Here is a 23,024-nt window from a genome sequence, read left to right on the forward strand (position 1 = left end):
TATAACCACATCCTCAGTTATATAAAGAGGCAACAATGAAGAAGGCAAAAAAAAGCTGCTTACTTTCTCAAACCCAAACAACTCTCCCATTAACATGTGTCTACATGTTCTTATACAAGTAAAGTCATTATACTGTGAACGTGACTGAACCAAGGAGGAGGGTTAAATCCCTCCAGTTGGCACAGCTCTGTGAAATGTGATGCCCAGTCAGGTTTCATTGCTTCACCTCAGCTGATGGACCACAGGCGATTAGGAGCTGCCTGTCGCCAGCCTCCACAAATCAGTATTAGCATCAACATTTACCTCACTAAACGGATCTGATTCTACATTAATGTGATAAGTCTGGGAGCATTTACAGAGGCCTGACTATGGAAATTCTTTGTTGGACATTAAACAAATGCCTCTGTAAGCTTTCAAGACTTTGGGCAAAGGTAAACCCTCAATGACTGGCTCCTTTCTCAAGAGATTTCCTGAATGCTTCTCATGGAAGGGAAATTGTTTTGAATTGTGTTAAGCGAATATAAAGTACTTAAAAGGTTTATTACAGAACAAGAATCAAAATGACTCTTTATTCGCCAAGCGTCTGCGCTAACAGAAGAAATAAAGCTCATTCTGATTCTGAATCTGATCAATGTTATGTTGGATGTTAAATGGATATACCAGATTATGGAGGTCAAACAAGTCAACAAGTTTTGTGTTAGAACACCTTAAGCACCTCAAGATGGTATCCAACCCAACCCGGCTTGACCAAAATGGCTGATCTGGACACTAATAGCTAAATCAACTAAAGACCAGCTTCAACTAACTAGAAACCATGTAAACCCAATGACCTGGCACTGATAATGCTTCTACTTACATTCTGATCTTTTGGGGTAAAAAGGTAATAAAGAGGACTGTATATAATGAAGAGTATCAAAACCAAATATTGAACTTGTCTTAAGATAAATGGCAGATAGTCTTCAGGATACCCACCTTTCCTGGGTTGAGGGCTACAACTTGACCTCGGAGTAGGTGTCGACTTGGGCGACTTTGGAATGACGTCTGGTCGTGTCGGGGTAACTGACTTCCTTGCGGGGTCCATCTTTGTAGGCCTACTGGCTTCAAGGCCTGTTTCTGTTTTTGAAGGGGTGTTGACTTCCTCAGAGCTGGGATCACTGGGATTGGCCTCGGGAACAGCTGGGGGATCTGAGACAGAAGACAAAAAGAGTGAGAAACTTCAACCGAGAGATGAAGACCAGTTGAACTTCATTCCAAAACAACAGCAAACACTCAAGTGTATTTGTCTACTTGATGTGTGATTACACAGAAGAGTCATTCAAAGTTACATTCTGTAGAGATTAAATCCAGATCGATTTGTTTGATTTGCATAACAAGAATATTTCAAAGACTAATTGAGTAAGAGTCACATCCAGACGGCTCGATATGAATCTTAACTGCACTCCAGTGAATTGATTATTGGTAGTTTGAAGGATTGTACTTGTCTCTTCCCTCAAGAACATAAATTTAGTGAATATGGCAAACACAATCTCTATTGCTGATGATCAGCATCTTCAAGACACTCGAGGCTAAACCATATGAAATACTTCCTGCAAATGGAAAACATTCCAATAACTGCCAAATCATGGATACTAGATGACCATCCAAAATGCCACAATCTGAGTTTCATTAACATTCCCTGCAGTTAATGTCAGTGTTTATGAATATATATATATATATATATATATATATATATATATATATATATATATATATATATATATATATATATATATACACACACACACATCAGATTCTAGGTTATTTTATTTCTAATGGTGGGTTAATTTATGCAGTATCTTCTGCAAAATCTTAACATAGGATTTGTCAATGAGCTGCCTTAAACCGCAACAGATCATAACTTCCTAAATCATAATTCAATTGAAGCGAACTGTAAGGAGCTGAAGATTCCAACCGCTGTTGACAAGCTTGTTGCTTAGGCTACCTGGCTACTTGAACAGTCTAAAAGTCTAAATTGAACATTTTCGTCCAAGAAAACGAGCAAGAAAGCAAGTGCTGGGCTTCTGAGGCCTTAAACCCATGATGTCATGTCGAGACAGTAAACACAAAGTTCAACAGATCACATGTTTTTAACTGATAAGAGTATGACCTGGGTTAGAGTCCAATGTGAAGTTGGCCAACATTAAAGACTGTAAAGCATCTATGTATAAACACACACACATGCACACGCACGCGCACACACACACGTCAGTGTGAGGTTGGGCAATATACCTTAAGAAAAAAACTCGTTATTTTTCAGCTTTTTTGATGATATTCAGTACATATTTTAATTACTGTTGGTGCCAATTAGATGTAAAACACACTAAAAATGATTAAGCCTAATTGTCCACACTGCTTTTACCAAAAAAAGCAAAATAAAGAATGAATTTTTAATAGTTCATTAATAATTTTGGTTATGCATATAACATAGCAAATAATATATACAGTAGGTGTACTGACGAAACATGCAACCTATTAGATTGTGCTACCAACAATATATATGATTGTTTTAAGGGTAGGTTTAGGGTAGGGGTTTATAAAAAAAAATAAAAAAAAATAAAAATTAAAAAAACTCCAACTACGTGAATATGATGCTGGTAGCACAAGCACAATCTAAAAGGGAGCATTTTATGCAATCAATTTGTGCTACCCATCTGTTTTAATGGGAGAACCTGAGCAGGTAGCGCAAATCGTCAGAACACCGGTCAAAATTTGGAAACATTACTATTTTTTATATTTTTTTAATAAGACTCTTATGCTCGTCAAGCCTGCATTTATTTGATAAAAAAAAATACAGAATAAAACAGTAATATTGTGAATTATTATTACAATTTAAAATAATGGTTAATATACTTTAAAATATCCTGTGATGGCAAAGCTACATTTAAATAAATGCTGTTCTTTTTTAAAACTTTTTATTCATCAAAGAATCCTGACAAAAATATCACAGGTTATAAAAAATAAAAAAATACTAAGCAGCACAACTGTTTCCAACATTGATAATAAATCAGCATATTAAATTGATTTCTGAATGATAATGTGACACTGGAGTAATGATGCTGAAAATTCAGCTTTGATCACAGGAATGCATTATATTTTAAAGTATATTCAAATAGAAACCCACTATTTTAAATTGTAATAATATTTCACAATTGTTTTTTTCTGATTTTTTTTTTTTTCAAATAAATGCAGCATAAGAGACTTCTTTCAAAAACATTAAAAATAGTAAATGTTTCCAAACTTTTGATTGTTAAATACTGTTGTTTATTACCAAAACATTTATATTTTCTTCACATTTTTATAAAAATTTTCACCACATCATAAATTAATATCCCATATCAACTTTCAGGATGTAAACAAAACAAATCAAATCAAAGCTCAGAATCAATTTACTGAAACCGTTTAATTCATTTACCAACTCTAACTTTGTTTTTCTATGAAGATTTTAATCAGAGACATTATTTAAACAATTGGGGTTTTTAGTACCTCATTAGAGGGTCACCTAATGTCTATGTTGTGTAAAATTACATTGCCAGCAAAACAGATACAACACAAATATATTATGGATATTCAACATATCATCTAGCCCTATACTACATCCTAAAAATTAGCTTGGTCGAGCAAATATGAAAACATCCTGCTTTTACTCAGAGGGACGCCTGTGTTGTCTCTATTCTCTATTCAGCTGCCGTGAGGCGGAAGAGTTATTCTAACAACAACAAAAAACACACATCAGTGGTGGCCTGTTTTATTCCTGGGAGATTGAACGGCATGGCAATGAATGAACGGGGGTTTGAGAGTTTTACAGGGACTAATATTTGGAGATTTGAGCAGGCAACTTCAGCTAAAGTTCTTCTTTACCCTCAGGTGTGCTTGAGCCGAGATATGACTCTTTTTTTATCCACCCTTGCATCCCTTTTCCTCTTGCCATTGGCACTACACGCTGTGTCCATGGACAAACTGAGCAAACGCTGCCATGCACTGCATTATTCATGTTGAGCTAAAAATACCATTACCACCAGACATGAAATGATAAAAAAAGACATTAGACACAAGAAAAGATCTGGGTTGTTGCATGCATAAAAGGTTGAGATTTAAACTAGGAGTCGGAGAGTAGCTGTACTTTGTCATGAAATCTCCAGGTTTAAATCTAAATCTGTAATGTGGCTGCTGATTTCTGTTGCATTATTCATTTGCTTGGTACTCATTATCATGTCTGGAAACATAGACTGAGACTATAGAAATGGACCATGCTGTCAATCAAACAAGCAACTGACAAATAGAAAGGAAGATTTCTAAAACAGTAAATTACTCCAAATTTAATGACTCCAATTTCTATATGTGGTAGCAATGCTTAAAGGGATACTCCACTTTTTTGGGAAATAGGCTAATTTTACAACTCCGGCAAGAGTTAAACAGTTGAGTCTTGCCGTTTTCGAATCCATTCAGCCGAACTCCGGGTCTGGCGGTACCACTTTTAGCATAGCTTGAACTGACGGAAAATGAAAAGTTGCGATTTTCTAGGCTGATATGGCTAAGAACTATACTCTCATTCCTGCGTAATAACCAAGAAACTTTGCTGCCGAGTCCAGCAGGCGTAATGATATGACGCAGCGCCTGAAAATCGGTAACTTCCAACGTGACCGGGACTAAGTTTGTCTAACCTATTAGACCTATTTTCAGGCGCTGCATCATATCATTACGCCTGCTGGACTCGGCAGCAAAGTTTCTTGGTTATTACGCAGGAATGAGAGTATAGTTCCTAGCCATATCGGCCTAGAAAATCGCAACTTTTCATTTTCCGTCGGTCTTAGTACATGATGTAACTACAGAAAAGTCATGTTTTAAATAGGAAAAATATCAAAACTCTTTGGTCATTTTTTTGAGAGAGATGCTAATGGTCCTGTCCGATTCAATGATCTATGCTAAGCTATGCTAAAAGTGGTACTGCCAGACCCGGAGTTCGGCTGAATGGATTCGAAAACGGTAAAACTCAACTGTTTAACTCTGGGGGAGTTGTAAAATGAGCTTATTTCCAAAAAAAGTGGAGTATCCCTTTAATGGTTAAAGTTAATACTGTCTGACAAAAGTGTGGACTGAGGGACTGATTTGGAGGGGCCAAAAGGGGACACATCTTGTGACAGAATTTTACTATTGGTGCATCCCTGGTTATAGTATCATAGTCATAAAAAAACTACAGGCAAACATATTCTTAAGACAACATCTGCCCTTTTTCAACAGCATAACTGACATGAAAATGCTTAAACCCCCAAAAAAGTGCATAAAAACATATCTATGAATGAGTATAAAATGTATAAAATTGTGTTTATCTGTAAAAAATAAATGAACGAATGAAAAATAAATACTTCAAGCATATCTGTTGCTCTTTTTAAAAGGACAATGTGTCATTACGCTGCCCTAAAACCACAGAAAACCCGTTACATGAAGAGAGCAGATCAGTCTCGCCAAAAGGGTGCATTGATCCTGAAGGGTAGAGAGCTTGAGCAATGCTCTTTTTCAAATATGGAAATGAGACAAACAGGGAGCCGGAAGTGGAAGCAAGCAGCGACCGTTGAATCAAAGATCGGAAGAGGTGAGTGGGGGGTTGGGGGGAGAACAGAAGAACCGAGAGGCCGACTGAGAATGGGTCTGCATCTCATTTGAGGCCTAATGAATTACCTCATCCTCAACCCCCCGGCCCCTCGCCCCTCACCCCGGATGGATGATGTAAGCAGGCAGGGCGCCTCTTCTGGGGGGAGTGTGAGGGAAAGGAGCAGACTCACTGGAAGCCCAGAGTAAACACCAGCTGCTGGGACAGAGCCAAAGAGAGAGCGAGAGAGACTATGATCTGTAATGGTGCTCCAAAGTTCTGCCTGTCTGGAGTTGTTAAAATGTGATGCGTCAAAATAAATTTACTTAAGCATCTCAGACTCAAGCTTGAGGCGGGCGACCCAGAGCACTGCACAAGGGAACGACTGGCTCACTGCATGCCTGACGAATGCACTTAGGATTTGAACGGTTCACATCGGAGCTCAAACTAGTTTCTGTGTGTGTTTGTGTGTGAGGGAGTGTCTTGAGAGAGGAAAGGAAAGATATGGGTGAGTTGTAGCAGTAGCTCAGGATTGCATTATGTTTTTCAGCTTCATGCATTTGTTATGTTAAAGGGAAATAACATATACACTTTACTTAAGAAAAATACAATATTACATAATTGCACACAGACACACAAGTGGATGTAATAAACAATGATATGAAAAGTAGCCCATTTCTCATCTTATTTGATAATAGATTTCTTGTAAAAGTGGAATATGATGGGATGTAAACCAAAAAAAGATTTAAAAGATGTCCATAATGTTCATAAAATGAAAGAAGAATCTGCCGTCAGTGTTACATTTAAGTAAAAAACTAATTCTATATTAATGCAACAAGTTGCAACATTGTTCGGCAAGACGGCAACAATAAAAAAATTGTATCTCTGTCGTGTGATGACAATGATATTTACCATTGCAAAACCACATTCACTGCTAAATACCAGTATCCCTCTACAAAACCACAGACAGTGAGGTAAGATGGCAGCGTGTGGTTTGAACTCAGCAGGCGTTCTCTTGGGTCTGTACCCAGAATACCCCAGCATGTTTTCGTCTAAAGGACGATTCTCAGAGGAAGTGACAAGGACATACAGTATGTGGCAGGCCACAGCTGAATGCAATGATGGATGCCATGCCATTCATAACTTCCTGCTCTGTCATCATGAAAGTTTAGTGACTTCTGCAGTGTGTTAATATTCAAAACTGAATAAATAGTAAAATGTAATTATTCCTGTGATGGAAAAGCTACATTTTCAGCATTATTACTCCAGTCTTCAGTGTCACATGATCCTGTATTTTTGTGGAAACAGGCAGTTCAAAAAGAACAGCACTGACATGAAATAATTCTTACTTTTAATCAATTAAATGCATCTTTGCTGAATAAAAGTATTAATTGCTTTACCCAACCCGGCTCCTACAACCTGAGAGCAGTTCTTGGATCCTTCGGTTGAGCTCTGGCGTGAGAACCAGCATGATTTTGGTGGAAAAACATCTATCAGAAACCTTCAACCGGTTAATTTTAAACCAGCGAAGTCCTAAACATCAATTCAAAACAGTCTGGAGATTCTGCTAAATTCAGTGTTTGGGTTTCCAACTCCACCCAACAATCTGACAGCCATTCCTGCAGCAGAAGCCTATTATGGGAACCAATCTCGTCCTCAGCCCTAAAGCACTTTCATGTACTGTGAACTCACTCACACTAAAGCAGGAGGATACCAGAGCCAAGAACAAGATCTGCAAACTGAGAGCTAAACTATCACATGGGAAAATAAAAACACAAGGCCTTATATAAACATTTACACATTTCATTAAATCAATGTTCAACCTCAACATGGAGACTATTTTGGTTTGGCCAGACAAAATGGTCAGTCATATGATTTGAATCAATTGCTAATTTTCTAAACTGTTAGCATCTGTATAGCTAATAAAAGTAGTGCAGTGGGCTGCTGGTTTGGCGGTCAAAGCAAACTATCAAATATCAAACTGAGGTCTAGTCAAGGTCATACTACAAGATCCATCAGTGGTTTCTAATAATTCCAACACATTGAAATTTGAGGGTGAATGCATCTTTTTTCTATAGATCTGAATCACATCAACTTTAAAACATATTGACGTTGTTGCATTGTGCTTCATCAAGTTTTTTTCAAACCACAAAGGGATCATGTCCTGATCTATTTTCCTGTTAGGGAGGCACAATATATTAGTAACGTTAATAGTGTTGCCACGATACTTCGATAACTTGAAAATTATTGATACTCAATACCACGGGGAAAACTGCCATATATGCATACCACCATACAGATCATTTGTTATTATCTCATAATGTTTTGATAATTTGGGTCATTTTGTTTTAATAGCTTACACACAGCACAGGGAGGCTTTATTTGAATCATTGAACTACATTTAAAAAAAAAAAAAAAAAAGACAAGTAGCCTAAACAGTCAGTAATAAAAGAACAATAAAATGAATAAACAAATTGCAAATGATAGCACAAATAAATACAATAGAATAAAGAGACAAATTAAATGGGTGTAACTATATTCAGGTAAGAAAAACCACAGAACGGAAAGTATCAAATGTAAAATAACACTGGATAGTTTTCATTGTAAAAATTAAATACTAATTAATGCTTGAAGTTACAAAACAAGATCAGCGAGTGATTTTCTTTGTCTTTTGCTCTTTGATGAACATGACAGAAATAAGCAGGTTTATTAGGCTGCTGTCACTTTAAGAGCTTATGCACAGATCCATATACTGTAACACAACATGCGACTTCCCTTAACTATTTACGTGCCAAAACTGACCTTATTTACCTGAATACTCTGCAAGACGGGCTTTTTAAGAGCCATTTAAGAGCAATAAACAAAATGAGCTGAGTTCGTGAGAAGCGGCGGGTGTGTGTCAATTCGGCGCTGGAGAGAAGAAAGCAAGAACGTGCAAATGGTATTGGTGTATTGATACAGCAGAAAAGGAGTATTGGAACTGTTTCAGATATTTCAGTATCGATACAACACTGAAATATCAATATTTTTGACAACACTAACCGGTAACACATCGGTTATTTGTTACATATTAATATATTAATTTATTGGTGTTGGTCAATTGATCTCGGTCGATTCTGGATATTCTAATTTCCCCCATGCTGCCGTCTAACGGTTTTTAAAGTTAAAGTCTTTAAAAATGCTACTAATTTAATAACGATGTTAAATGTAATATTTTAGTAAAGTTCAAAATGAGTATCTATTTTTCATACTGAACATTATAATGTTGTGATGCATAAATTCACTTATAGCATTTAAAACGATTGGTTTAATTTTATGGCAATTTTAGATATTTTTTACAAAAAATTTACTATTGGCCATAACATGAAAATTATTATCGGCATATCAGTTATCAGTATCTGATTCACTAAAGAAATGACAATAGAAAACCTGCATGTGAGAAAACAAAACAAGAAACAAAATTGAAACTCAGACCAGTGGCATTTAGTTGCGTCAGACCGACATTACAGCACAGATCAGCTGACTGTCACTGCATTCCGACTTCTCCCTGATATGATCTTCCCACCTCCAGAAGAAACAGACTGTAAATCCAGCCTTTTACAACATACAGCAGGGCTCAAAACAGAGTACAGCTGTTTTCCCAGTTGTTCAGCTGTTAAAATTAGGACACATCAAGACGTCCAAACGTTAAATCCCCACACAGGGAATGTAAAACCAGCAAAAGAGTGACGGACAGGAAAGTCTCTGACGGCATTCCAAGTCTTCCTGTCTTTTGACCTTTACACCACCTATGAGATATGACAACGTGGCTGTAAAGATTCCAAGTGAAAATAAAACCCATCTATTTTTAAATGCATGTTATTGTGAACAATTCTTCACAATGAACAATGAAACGCAAAAGAAAGAAATTCATACAGGTTTGGAACAACTTGAGGGTGAGTAAATGATGACAAAATTTCGATAACATTTTTGGGTGAACTATCCCTTTAAATAAAATAACCAATCTTCCAGTGAAAACGACTTCTCTGTGGTGATGTTTGCTGGACTTCTCCAATCATTTAGTCTGCAAATAAAACCCTGCCCCTTTTTTTACAATAAACTGCAGCACATATTCAGATCTGCCTCCATCCAATAAACAAACGATATCAGAACCAAGTTCTCGCTTTACATTTTTTTTCTTTTTCAATAATCTTTTTCACTTAGATGCACGTCATAATTCAGAAGAAAATATCTGTCGCTACCTCCTTTTCATTGCAACTTTGAAAGATAACGGCTCTGTTTCAAAATCTAACAAGCAGACTACCTAGAAAACATTTTAAGGTTTACACGTATGAAATGCTTAGCAACATGTTAACATCAAACCAGGAAGATACGGCATAAGAGATTTCAGTCTTTCCCCAAGTAGATAGGATCTATACTTGTACGCCTATTACCCACATAAGGTCCCTAGCTACCAAAATGGCAGCAGAGTGAACTAACGCGTCTTAAACTTCGGTCAAAATCTATCACAATCAATTGAGGGTCAAGTTTCCAGTGCACTTTGCTAATGTATACCACAGAGAGTGTGTGAAGGGCATTTCAAATCAGTCACTTATGAGGGTCCATTTTAGATAGGATGCTGTCTTAGAAGGTGGATACCTATGTAGGCAACAGAAAGCAAAACAGCTCACTAATCTAATGTTTTCGTTGATGATGTAACTAATATGCTCACGTTTATAACCAAAACATTTATAACTTTTCAGGAAGACTTTAAAAGACCCAACACGTGATATGCTGTATCTTATGTATCTTAAAAGCTGAGACTAATGAAGTGTGTGGTGAATCACTAAATAATATGCACAAGTGCTTTACAGCACTCTGAAGAGCTCATTAAAATCAGGAACATGAAGAGTTTACTTCAATTCATTCATTATTAAAAAATGTAGGCCACAGTATTAAAAGGCCTAAAAAAAAAAAAAAAAATCGTACATTAGTTTAAGCTGGTATTCTGGTCTTCGCTAGTCTGTTGGCTGGTTTTAAAAGGGGTTTCGGACACTTTTCAGGCAGTCAGGCTTGGAGGACAGCGAAAACATGTAAGACCAGCAAACCCCATAGTTTAAGATAGCATTTTTCAGCAGGGACAGATTATGAATGTTAAATCACAGTAATTTCTTACAATTCTAGAGTGGTTCCCATTTTATCACATCCTCCATTTTCCAAAATTCCTTGCATTACAAATGTTTTTCCCCCCTTAAAGCCACTCTGCAATTTCAGCAACATTAGCCTTTTTGACAAGTAGTCCCTCCCCAAACTCACATAACTGTTCGCCTCAAAGTTTTCTGATTGGATAATACAAGTGCCACAGAAACCAATTTGATTTCACAAGACACCCATTTCAGTGTATTCAGTTAGAAAGTAATGACTTTTTATATGTGGTCTTCCAAATAAAGCGGTTTTAAACGATCAACCATTTTCCTAAAAAAAAAAAAATACATCACAGCATTTACTGCAATGGAGATGATGATTATGGCAGTGCATTTGATGAAAGTGTCCTCTGTCATATTCTGGTGCGGACGGATGCCTTTATCCAATCAGATTGGGAAAGGGGAAGATGGAAAGGCTCCGTCCAGCGCTTCATGAGGACTGTTCATAAGGACTGTGATTTACACCATCTGGGTGCTACACGGGAAAGGAGACCTGACGTGATTCCATCTGAATGCATGCAGGCATGAGCTCTGGAATCTTGTCACACCGTTCCCTCCTCGTCCGCTCTCACTTCCCTCATTTCTCTCTCTCGCTCCTCAGCTGAACAGAAGACACACATTCAGTGAGGAATGTTTAGCATTCCTAGCACTCAGTGGCCACACCAGAAAACACAGCGCCTGCTGTAAATGACAAATATGAATGCTGTCTCCATACTGAGGTAGCTCGATGTTTGTCCCTATTACAACTAAATCACATATCTGCAGTCTTAAAGGGTTAGTTCACCCCAAAAATGAAAATTCTGCCATCAATTTCTCATCCTCATGTCGTTCCAAACCAGTTCATCTTCGAAACACAAATGAAAATCTTTTTGATGAAATCGGAGAGCTTTCTGTCCTTCCATAGACAGCCTACGCAATTGCAACTTTAAGTTCATAAAGTGATCAGGAAAAACGTATCCATATGAATCGAGTGGTTTAGTCCAAATTTTCTGAAGACATTTGATCGAGATTTAATTTAGGCTTTTACTCACATATAAACATTGATCAGCGAACATAAGCAGAAGCTCAACCAAACCTGAATGAGCTCTTCCAGAAGCTCAAACGTGCTGCGTAACCAATGAGGTTCGTTCTCGTGTGTTAAACAGCTGCCAGTTTTTTTGTCATAAATTTCACGGAAATGTTTTACAGTGTTGGCAATACTTTTGTGATGGAAATCATAAGAGGTAGGAGGAAAAACAATACTTCAGTGCTTTTGTGAGAGAACGCAAAGTTTCTAGTGAATGTTTGCGAGAGAGCACAAAAAGTTTGCAAGTCAATGAAAGTTTTCAGGCGAATGCAACAGCTTTGCAAGAGAACACAAAACATTTTGTGAGCTGATGCAAAGTTGCTAGTAGGCGGAACAAAAACTTCTTGCAAAAGTATTACGTTCCGCCTAATGGTGCTAAGTTTCTCAGGGGCATGCAATACTGTTAAGAAGGAAAGCAAAAGTTTTGTGAGAGAACGCAAAAATATTTAAATATAATTTTTCCTCCCATCTCATATTTTTTCCATGATCATGTCCCCTTAGGGTCTCGATAGGTTTGAAATTACATGAAAGTGAGTAAATTGTTACAGAATGCTCATTTTTGGATAAACTAACCCTTTTTCTAACAATTGTAAAAAGATTACACAACTACACAGGAATTACCAGATCCTTTATTCAATAAAAACTCTTGTATGCACTGTGGCAAGCAAAACGGATTAATACATTCAAGCCACTTTCACACAGAGATTCCGAAAAATACACGGATAGTGTGTCCCGGGATCGTTTGATTTTGGTTCATTCACACTGCCAGTGATTTTCCGAAACTGTGAGTGCGTTCACACATCCCGTAATGATCCCGTAAAGACACGTGACGTCAGGATGTGATAACTCCTGTCAGATGTCAGTTCTGCTGATAACTCCTCTTCGTCATTTCTACACGAAGACGAGTCCATACTCCCCTGTAGCGCCACTGGGTTTGCCGAGTGGCTCGTTCCCCATATGCTGTATAGGTTGTAGTCGAAAGGTCCCTGCGATGGCACGTGCGTCATCACACACCCCTTACGGCATTGGTCCTGGCTTTTGTTCACACAGGGCGCGTTCTGGGACTGATCCCGGCAATGTTACTAGGTCCCCATCCCGACATCGATCCCGGCATCAATCCCAGGACGTGTTTGCGTTCACACAGAAGGCACTCTAGCAATTTTACAGCAATTTCCTGGGATCAACGCGGGAAACGGGCTTATGTAAACTTATTTGACATGCAATATTTTTGAGGTTGTGCAAATTGGATTATCAAGAGTCAAGCCCTCCTATTATGAATACAAAGAAAGAAAGAAAGAAAGAATAACAATAGGACCAATATTAATAATAGTAACAAAATCTGGAGTATATGGCTTTGAAAATCCCTTTCCTTTACACTTCCTTGCCATTTTCTAGGTCTGACAATATTCCAATTTTAAGAGAGGATTAATTACGCCCGAGACACACTTTCTAGGTCAGATTTGATGCAGTGGAGAACCAAAACTATTCCTCAGGCTAAATGTGCTTCATTTATCACTGGTGCATAACTGCATATGTTCATGCGAGTGTCAGTATTAAAGTTGGTGTTCAGGATAAATTGGATAATTTGATTGTTACATTTCCCCATTAGGCTGTCGGCACTCATTTAATGACATCCAAGGTCAAAAATTTCCCACTCTTCTAATAAAGGAACAAAATAATGTGCCAAATGCCAAATGGAACAGCATTTTATCTTAATTGCACAATAAATTTTGCAAAGTCATAGCATAGTTTCTTCCTTCTGTTACAAAGTCATTAATGGTGTCATTCTAAAAAATGGGTAATTTTCTGCTCATTACATAATAGCCACTTGGTTCAAGGTTGTGAAACTGAATATTGTTTCTCGGGCGTGACAGAGAGGGGTGTGTGTATACAAATGTGTTTTGGGGGTTGTTACATGTTACACAACAGAAACTGGCCCCTGTCAGTCTGACAATCTCTTTAGCCTCCCTCCACAGAGCTGACAATTGATTAAAACAGTTTTGTTGTGACACCAAATATCGAACTCCAAATAATACTCATAATATGCAATATATAAGTATTTATTTAAATTCCCCAAATGTAAATACATCTTATTTGCTGTCAGTAAATTATTAGATTTCAGTCAATCACTGCTCTCAATTGTCATTAGTTTGCTATTAGATTTCATTGAAACTGCAGAAAACTAACGTATTTTGGGATATTACATTTAAAAAAAACGCTGGATGGACATGTCAAGATGGGCATAAATTCTAAAAATGTGCATTAAAAAACATGCTCTCAAATGAGCCAGATAAATGTTTTTATCAGATAGGCTAAGTAGACATACGCATGAACTATGATGGAAACATACTTACTGATTAAATGCCTCGATGCACAACAAAAAACTCACGTGACTTTGCCACAACAGTGGATGTGATTGGATAACTGGCAGGACAGATGGGATGAAAACAGGGCTTTATTCATAAACGTTTTATCCGATATTCCACTTTTGCTCATAAGTTAAATTCACAGCTTTGGATGGAAACATTGCAATCTATGAACCTTAATGTTTCAAGCACATAAAAGACAGATTCTCAGGTTAGCAAAGGGAGACTATAAAGAAAGAGGACCAAACAGTGCAGACAGTTGGGGATGTAAAACGGAAGGCCGGGGGAACTGAGCGACACTCATGCCTGAATGCAGACCTAAAGAAAAGAGAGATTAGAAGATGCTCTTCAAAAGTCCTGACAGGGCAAAACTCAACAGAGCAGACCTCGTCAGACTGAGAACGCCTCAGCTCCCATTCAGGCCATGCCTTTAACATTGACAACTTAAATTTACTTAGTATTTTCTCTCAAACAATAGAATAATGGGCTCCTAAGTGTGCACTAGCATGCAATGTGTCTTTGGTATAAAATGAAAGGACAACAAAAGGTGATTAATCAGTCTAAAGACACAAACAGCGCTCTCTGGATAAAATAGAAAGTTAATGAGTAACAGTCAACAGTGAATGTCCTAAATGCAAAGGACTTTTTGTTCAGGTTCTAAAGAGAAAGAAATTCAAGCTCACTTTGTGACAAAATGTTCTGTTCAAAATGTAAATTTTTGCAAGTGACAATCAGGTCATTGAGTGTTTTAACCTAGTCTCAAGAGGCATGATCCTCATGGTCACTAAGTAATGACTCATCTGCAATAAAAGGATGACCAAGTCCCATTAGTTCTGGATGATACTCATCACTAATCATAAAACTGCAGAGGATCACCAGTGCAAAACAGGCAAAAATATGGATTAAAATCCAGTATATCTGCAAGGAGTTACATACTAGCTCAATTTTCAGCAAAGACAGAAAAGAGAAACAGATCTGAGGTAGCCAATAGTTTTACCCAAACCAATGCTCAATTATAAGCCTGAAGCCAGAAAAAAGCAAGCAAACCTTATGACGCTGCAAAAAGGTCTTCATGTTACATAAACTATCCTAATTAAAAGCAGCAGCCAAACCCCAAAACCTAAAGATGTCCATCTTCTCAGGAAGTCCATTAAATGACTGTAATTTGAATTGAGAAATAGATGAACTGCCATGTTACAGTATATTCATGCTTATCCAGACATGCATAATTGCAGGGTGTATCTTAATGGCTGATCTCTCTAGCTGTAACCATGGAAAGTAGGCTATCATCCAAATCATGAAGATCATATGGTTCTAACTTCTGTTTATTTGGTAACTATGGCGTCATCGCCAAGATGACTTAGTCAACAGATTCATTAGAAATCACTTGCATATAATCTGCAGCTTTTTAAGCGTTTGATGACGAATCAATCATTGTGATCAACTGGAAATTCGTCTTTAATCATTTTATATTCATAGTTAAAGACATCATGAGTGACGTCACAGAAAGAAGCCGGTGCAATAATCAATCGTCACAATAATCCATGACACCCGCAGATAATGACAGCAAAACACCATGCTAGGTCGCAGACCATTGCAACATAAACTTCTAACTCATAACTAGTATTGTGTGAAAAACTTGGTAAATATGTCAGATATAGGCCTACAATTCGTTCTCATTCAGCCAGAATGGATTGTGAATTTCCTGCGTGATTATCTCATGATGGAGCTTGAATCACTGTAACACGTCACATATGCCACCATAAACACGTCATGCATTGGATAAAAAAGATGCTATAGTAACCTGTATAGTATGACATAATAGACACAAAAAAAAGTAATAAAAATACATGTTAGCTGTCTATTCTTAATTAAGCACGTTACGTTATAAGTAAATAAAAAATAAATAAAAAATAAATACGCTATAGCACTATAGAACAACTCTGCAATACGTCTCTAAGACATTTCCTGTCCGGTATTAAACATTTAGAAAACGTTTTTAAGATGTTTATGATTTAGAATGTAAGTAAAACTGGTTTTATTTTTATTTTATTTTTATTTTTTAAAGATGTCTGTACACAGCAGATGCTTTCCAGATGAACCGCTATTTAAAATACATATTGGAGACGTACGTGTGCTATCTGGTGGAAGTCCAAGCATTATTTATTGTTATTATTATTTCATTTTAATAAACTTACTTTGGAATGTGTAATTGCATCTGAGGTCAACGCTTACCTGCATTTTCGTATTGTTCCGCTACTAGTATATATTTTGAACGGATATTGTCGGTGGAAGGTAAAAGCAAGGCTGCATTCACATGATCACGAGGAGAAATACAGATTTAACATAAACGCCGACTTACGTGTTCCTGATGGAGTCAACTGATTTATCCCCGGTTGTGAGTCAAGATGGTTGAATTCCATGTTTTTCGATAAAGATAAAGATTTTTCTCTCTAAAATGCATTCATTCCTTCCGTGAGACAGGGAGAAACTTTCTTCAATCGCCGGATTTCCACAGGCACACGAAACCGATCCCTGTTTCTGCTCAGCGCACAAAAAATCCCTAAAACAATAAACTGAAGTGTCTTGGTAAAATATTATGGATTCGATGGACGCATGTAGAGCCCGTGATTAAAGTCCAGTCATAAAACCGTGGATTTGTCACGGCCTCATGAAGCGGTGAGATTCAATAAACTTTCTGACACACAGCGGACGCCTGTGTGCTCCCTCTGCCGCTCTGAAGGTGATGGCATGCGGCTCATTGTGAGCTGAAGACCGTCCCAACTCGGCCTCCAGTGTGGAATGTACCACATTATACGTAGGGGTGGATGTAGAATTAAAGTAATCCCTAATTACCCGCGATGGTTTGTTAATACGGTTTGGAAATTTCAAATCTAATCAGAAGAGGTAGGATATAAATGATTTGGTTTTTTTTTTTTTTAGTTTACAAGCTCACACCTTTTAAATACTGTTACCTATGTTACCTGTCCAACCTGTTTTACATCAGAAGGTTTCGTCTTCCTGCCTGCCTGCGTCTCCAAAATGTTCAAACTGCCTAGTGTGACTCAATGGACTGAACCAAAGAATGATGCCATAATGACTATTTAGAGAGGAGTTCTCTCTCTCTATGAGCCCATATCACATGCTGTACAGTGTCTGAGACTTCCCCCGCCCCCCACCAAAAAAATTTGTGTAAAAAGTAGAATTTTCATGTCACACTTTTGCCATAAACACCCATAAAATCAAAACTGGAAAAACTCAAAAATATTGATGACTCATACTGCACTCACTTATTTTATCCAATCAAATGCTCTCTAGGAGAACATCACTCCACCACATTGGCCTACAATGGTGCTCATGCCCAAATAAGACTCAAATCAGATGATAAAATGACCAGCAGGTCATGCTTATTGACTTGCTTGATGGTGTTTGTTATAAATTGTTATTATTGGTGCTTAGATTAGCTAACATAAAGCGAAATAGCAAATTTCACAACTTCAATGTAATTGTTTTAATGAAAGATCAAAGTAGGCTATGTCACAATTATATTGAATCAGAAGAAATAAGTTTCTCTTTTCCATCATTGTGTCTTCTTTTCAGTTCAAAATCATCTAATATATTCCGATGGACAAAACAATCATAACAGGGGAAAAATATGTTTTGCTGAATCCATATGAATTACGAAGCTGCTCGCCACCTGTAGAGCCCAGCTGGCATCTGCTCAAGAGAGGACAAGAGTGGACGCTATTGAGGGGAGAGGGGGTTGGTGTTGGAGTGAGATTGGGGGGTGCAAATGGCACGCTTGAGAGGGGACATCCCGTCCCCCGAAAAGACCAGTGGGACTCCTTTGTGCAGCTGTTGGCCTCTGTTAACACAAACCCCCCAAGAGCCACCTGTCACTGCAACTGGACAGAGTGATCTGGGGGGGTTAGAAACTTGGGGCAGGGTCTGAGGAGCCCCAATAAAAACTATCCATCCGTCCGTCCGTCCGTCCGTCCGTCCGTCGGTCTGTCTGTCTGTCTGTAAGGGCCCTACAGTCAAGGCAAGGGTTTGGCAAGGCAACTTTGACGAACTTTGCTTAAAGTTAGTCATACATTCTTTTAATCTCAATTCATTTTAAATACTTCCTTACATTCAAATTCAAATTCAAATCACCTTCGGGAAATGAATTGTAATTTAAACAGCATTCACAATTCATTGTTGAATGCTGAACAACCATGTTCTAGTTATATGGAAACCATATATAATCATTTCTAGATCATACATGATACTAATAATTACAGTATGAACAGACCTCATTCTGAACTAAACTCTTCCTGCAAAGCTTTATGTAAATATTAAAATGAGCTCAAATGAAAAGATACTAAAATTAGCTGCAAATCTGCTAATGCATTCACAAATCCCTCTATTCAATAACCTCATGCTCTTCACTTGCACTGTTCAAGCATGACGCTAATGGAAAGACTCACTCAGAAACTGATTTGAGAATAAATGAGGTTTGACACACAAAAAAAGAATAGAGCAGATTTGTTTTTACAGGACAATTTTGTCATTACACTGATAGTGTAATTGTAAACAGCATTTCATTATTGAAAAAAATAACAAAACCCAAGGCCATTCACAAAAAAAGGCATTGTGAACTAAAGATGTGAACACACAATATTTATGTCTCTGTGGGCGTACACAAACTTAAACACATTCTAGGCAATATTTTCTGATGGCTTTGTTGAATTTGATAGCTGAATAGAGGCTGGACTGTGAGGGATATCCAACCACGGGTTCTGAGTGAGAAACAAGTCTGGTTTAACTATTTTCATTGTCAAGAGAAGAAAGTGATATATATGTATATATATTAATTTAGATATATTAATATAGATATAATTTCTCAAGAGAAAATCCAATGCAAATTTGTCTTCATGCCTTCTAAGGACTTTTAGATTACTTTCATATATCTAAACATGTTTTATTTGCACAGTACAATTCAGTTCGATTGCTATTTGACATCTAGCAGTTTGTTCCATTGCTACCATTCTTAACACTGGGCTTAAAACAGTTTTATATTCTCGGTGAGGCTCAGGTTCAACAGTGTCAGTCTCAAGAAGCTTGTCTATTGTCCTAAAGAACCAAAGGGTCAGCATCTCTGCATGGTGCAGGGTCATTAGTGGCCCCTTAATAAAATCACAATAACAGGAATGCTCAGAATGCACCCAGATAGACCTTCAGTCTTCCTAGTCTTGTTTTTATGTGAGGAACGTGGTATATCAGCCAACTTCAGAACAATGTTAGAGAGAGAATGACGTATTGAGAAGATGTCTGGGCAGTCTCATCTGTTCATTGTTTGAAACATTTCTGCCAAACTGTCCTGCCTTCTAGAGTTCAGATGGGAAGCAAGAGGATGGGGTTGGCACATCATAAATAAAACAATGTGGTATCAAATAAATCAGGCAACTTTTTTAATTTTTTTATTAGAGATCATAATACATACCATAATGAGAACTCAGTCAGTCAGCATACAATGTAATTTGTCTGAAATAATTTTATCAAGTCAACAGTTCTGGTTTAATGTTGCATGACATAAGATATTGTAAGTGAGGCAATGTAAACCAATATTAAACAAAACTCAATGTGATTGTGTTTTGACAAAATAAATAAGGTTGGGGAATTGTTTTATTTATTTATTTTGTAAAATGTGGGCAAAGGAAACCACAAAGTTGTTCCTATTAATCTTATTTAAACGTAACAGTTCGGTTTTTAATAACTATTCTGATAATTAGGTACATTTTCATAAATGTACCTCACAAAATGTCTATGTTGGGTGAAATACTATGGTGAGCCAACAAATATAATTTTGTATGGTGAAACATATACTGCTACTATTTGTTTTTAGCCAAAATCACATTTAGAAATTCAAGTCAACCAAAAAAAGTCTAAACCAATTCTATGTAACAAAGGCACATTTTTTAAGGCCAAGATGAACTGCAATACAAAAGCTTCTGTCATTCATCTGAATATTGTACTGTACACAGTTTAATTAATGTTTCTTTGAGTGACATAATTTACACGCTTACTGTGTTTCTCTGTGTTATATGATTGGGGAAACATTTCAGATTTTAGTTTATTAGTCATTATGGTTTTAGCAGATTTGGTCTTAATTGTTGGAGTGAGATTGGAAACAAAAGTTCATTGTGATTCTCATCTTTCTGAGATTTCTTATTTAGGTTGCATTGACAAACTGTCCAATCAGGCAACTTTATTTACTAGAATTAGTAGAATGGGGCAGAAGGTTCCAAGAAGCATGTATTGCTGATTTATTTTTCTTTCATTTAATAATTATTGTTATTCATGGAATTATTATTCAATTATTCCATGAATTTTACATACCTTTCAAACATCTTCATTACTCATCATAACACATAAACCAGTTGAATACAATTCTTCAATCCAAAATAATAGATTATTGCTATTATAATATCCCTTCAGTTATGCCTGTAAATTATTAATCGAATTCTATAATGTAATTCGGACATTCTGTTATTTGATTTTCTGTCATATTACTAATTAATTTATCAAAACATAATTTTCTATTTGATTTAGTATTTTACATGCATTACACCCTCAGATCTTTAACAAATGTTTAAATTGATTGGATATATTTTCATCCTGTACATTCTAAACTGTCCATATTTTACAATTTAGCAGTAAATGCACTGTTCTTAAGTGAGGCATCTTCCCTCATCTTCCCCTAGATAAAAGAGCCATGCACACACAAACATGAACACGCAAAAGAAGTTCATCCCCCACACCTCACCTCCAGACCCCTTTCCAAAGCCATGAATTGAACCTTGCACTGCAGAAACCACAGCCCCCTTTTTTGCTCTTCTACACCTTCATGTAGCCCCCACCCCGTTCTCCACCATCCAAAGATCCGCCCTTAGACCCTTTCATTACCATGACAAACATGGTACTTACCAGGAAGAAAAAGAGAGAATGAAAAAGGGACCGAGTGGATGAATGACCCACTGTGACCCTATTGGGTCGGTTTAAAAGCTTAAATTACTCTTTAAAATGTCCTTCGCTGTTGAAATATAGCCTATTGGTACATTTTGAATGAAAACGTAACAAAGAATTTAGTTGTAGCCACCTAAAGTGGAGCTTTTATGCACTGCAGATGCAATAAATACAGCTGTGGATCCAAGCTATAACCTGTTCCATACTTATAGTACTTACTGAGTTGCAAGCACATTCAAAACTTCCTGGATCTGATGATGGATGTGCACTCTTGAAAATAAAGGTTCCAAAATAAGTTTTTTGCAGTGATGTCATAGAGGAACTGTTTTGGGTTCCCTAAACCTTTCAGTGAACAGTTCTTAAAATATCTTATTTAATTTTTTTGAAGAACATATTAATAATCTAAAGAACTTTTTGTGCAATGGAAAGTTTCCATGGATGTTCAAGGTTCTTCATGGAACCATAGATGCCAATAAAGAAACTTTATTCTAAAGAGTGTGGCCTAGCGGCTAGCCTATATGCTCTGACAGCTGCCCATTATTAAAGGGGTTAATACAGTGGGGGAAAAAAACTATTATAATTAATTTATCTTTGGTTAGTACAAACTGTGGGTGGACTTCCAAAAAGGGCAAATCAGGAGCCTGTTTAGCAGGAGCATCTGTAACCTTAACAATTGTTTAGTGTTTTAAGAACAATAGTCTTTATGATTATTATACACAAAGCATGGCAAGACTTCATCAGTGAAGAAGAACAGTGCGCGAAAACCCAAAAGTGAACGATAGGGATCATCGGTTGTGTCCAAACAACACAGAACTACAGCAGCAAACATTAAATTCCACCTTAAAGACTTTGTTTCCACAAAAGCTGTTCACATTATTTTGTCCAACCCATGTAACTCCATCCCCCAACAATGTCCTGTTTTTTTTTTTTTTTTTTTTTTCAGAATTCATCCCGTAATTCCATGTCATTAGAGTATCTAACAGTGGCTCAAGGATTTTTTTAATGTTTTTTTTTTAAAGTGCATTATTAACATGAAATATTCTGCATGTATTGCATTTTATTTCATTTCAAATTTTACCTTAAACCATAAAGGTCCCATAGAAATATAATCATATATTTATTATGCCTATACAGTCCCACCTACTGGCCGGAGCAGATAATGAGCTAGGAGCTATAGGATGAACAATGGGTAAGAATTAAGATTAAAATCTATATTATTTGACGTTTAACGATCAGTCACCAAAGGAGCTACTCGCCAATTACAGATAAGAGGACAATACGCCTTTTGTTATCTTCTGAGCTATCCTGAGATGTGCCTGAAGTCCACGGTCTTTTGCTTCTTATTTAATTGACCCTTTTCACATTTCCGGGTTTCTCAGAAGCGGAAGTCATCATAGTAGGGTAAACTTCTATTGCAGGATTTATGATGTTGATGACCGGTCATCACAGTCTTTGAAAAGGGTCCATAGCACTCCATTATGATGGCTGTTGATGAGGAGCTTAATTAATGAAAGTGACTCAAAAAACAGGATAATCATCAGGAAATCCTTGAGGGGCTGTGTCGGTGCTATCCAAATTTCTGCCCTGGCCTACACCGCCACTGACCACAGGACGGTGTTAGAAAACCTGAGGCTGTAGAGCATTGATAAGAGAGCTTTGAGATAATCTCATTGACAAAAAGGAACATCCTCCAGCAGACGATGAACAGAATGAAGTTTGTCCAAAAGCCCAATCCCTGAAGAGAGTTCCCTGTTTATTTCATATTTAATGGATTG

General features: G+C 37.1%; 1 protein-coding gene across 4 annotated transcripts in view; it reads right to left on the minus strand.

Moving 5' to 3' along the window:
- map7d1a (MAP7 domain containing 1a) overlaps positions 1-17,068 on the minus strand; it is a 44,039-nt gene extending 26,971 nt beyond the window's left edge. For 2 of the 4 annotated variants that reach the window (XM_082149717.1, XM_082149718.1), the window contains exons 1-2: positions 16,604-17,063; positions 973-1,185 (exon numbers count right to left, since the gene is read on the minus strand). In XM_082149717.1, the coding sequence (XP_082005843.1) occupies positions 973-1,185; positions 16,604-16,664 (274 nt within the window). In that variant the 5' untranslated portion in view covers positions 16,665-17,063. Of the gene's footprint in view, positions 1-972; positions 1,186-16,603 lie in introns of all 4 variants that reach the window. The other 2 variants (XM_082149716.1, XM_082149715.1) reach the window with 2 other exon arrangements.
- Positions 17,069-23,024: the final 5,956 nt, after the last annotated feature.

This window comes from Leuciscus leuciscus (assembly GCF_965113295.1).
Source record: "Leuciscus leuciscus genome assembly, chromosome: 20".
In the NCBI taxonomy this organism is placed as follows: domain Eukaryota; kingdom Metazoa; phylum Chordata; class Actinopteri; order Cypriniformes; family Leuciscidae; genus Leuciscus; species Leuciscus leuciscus.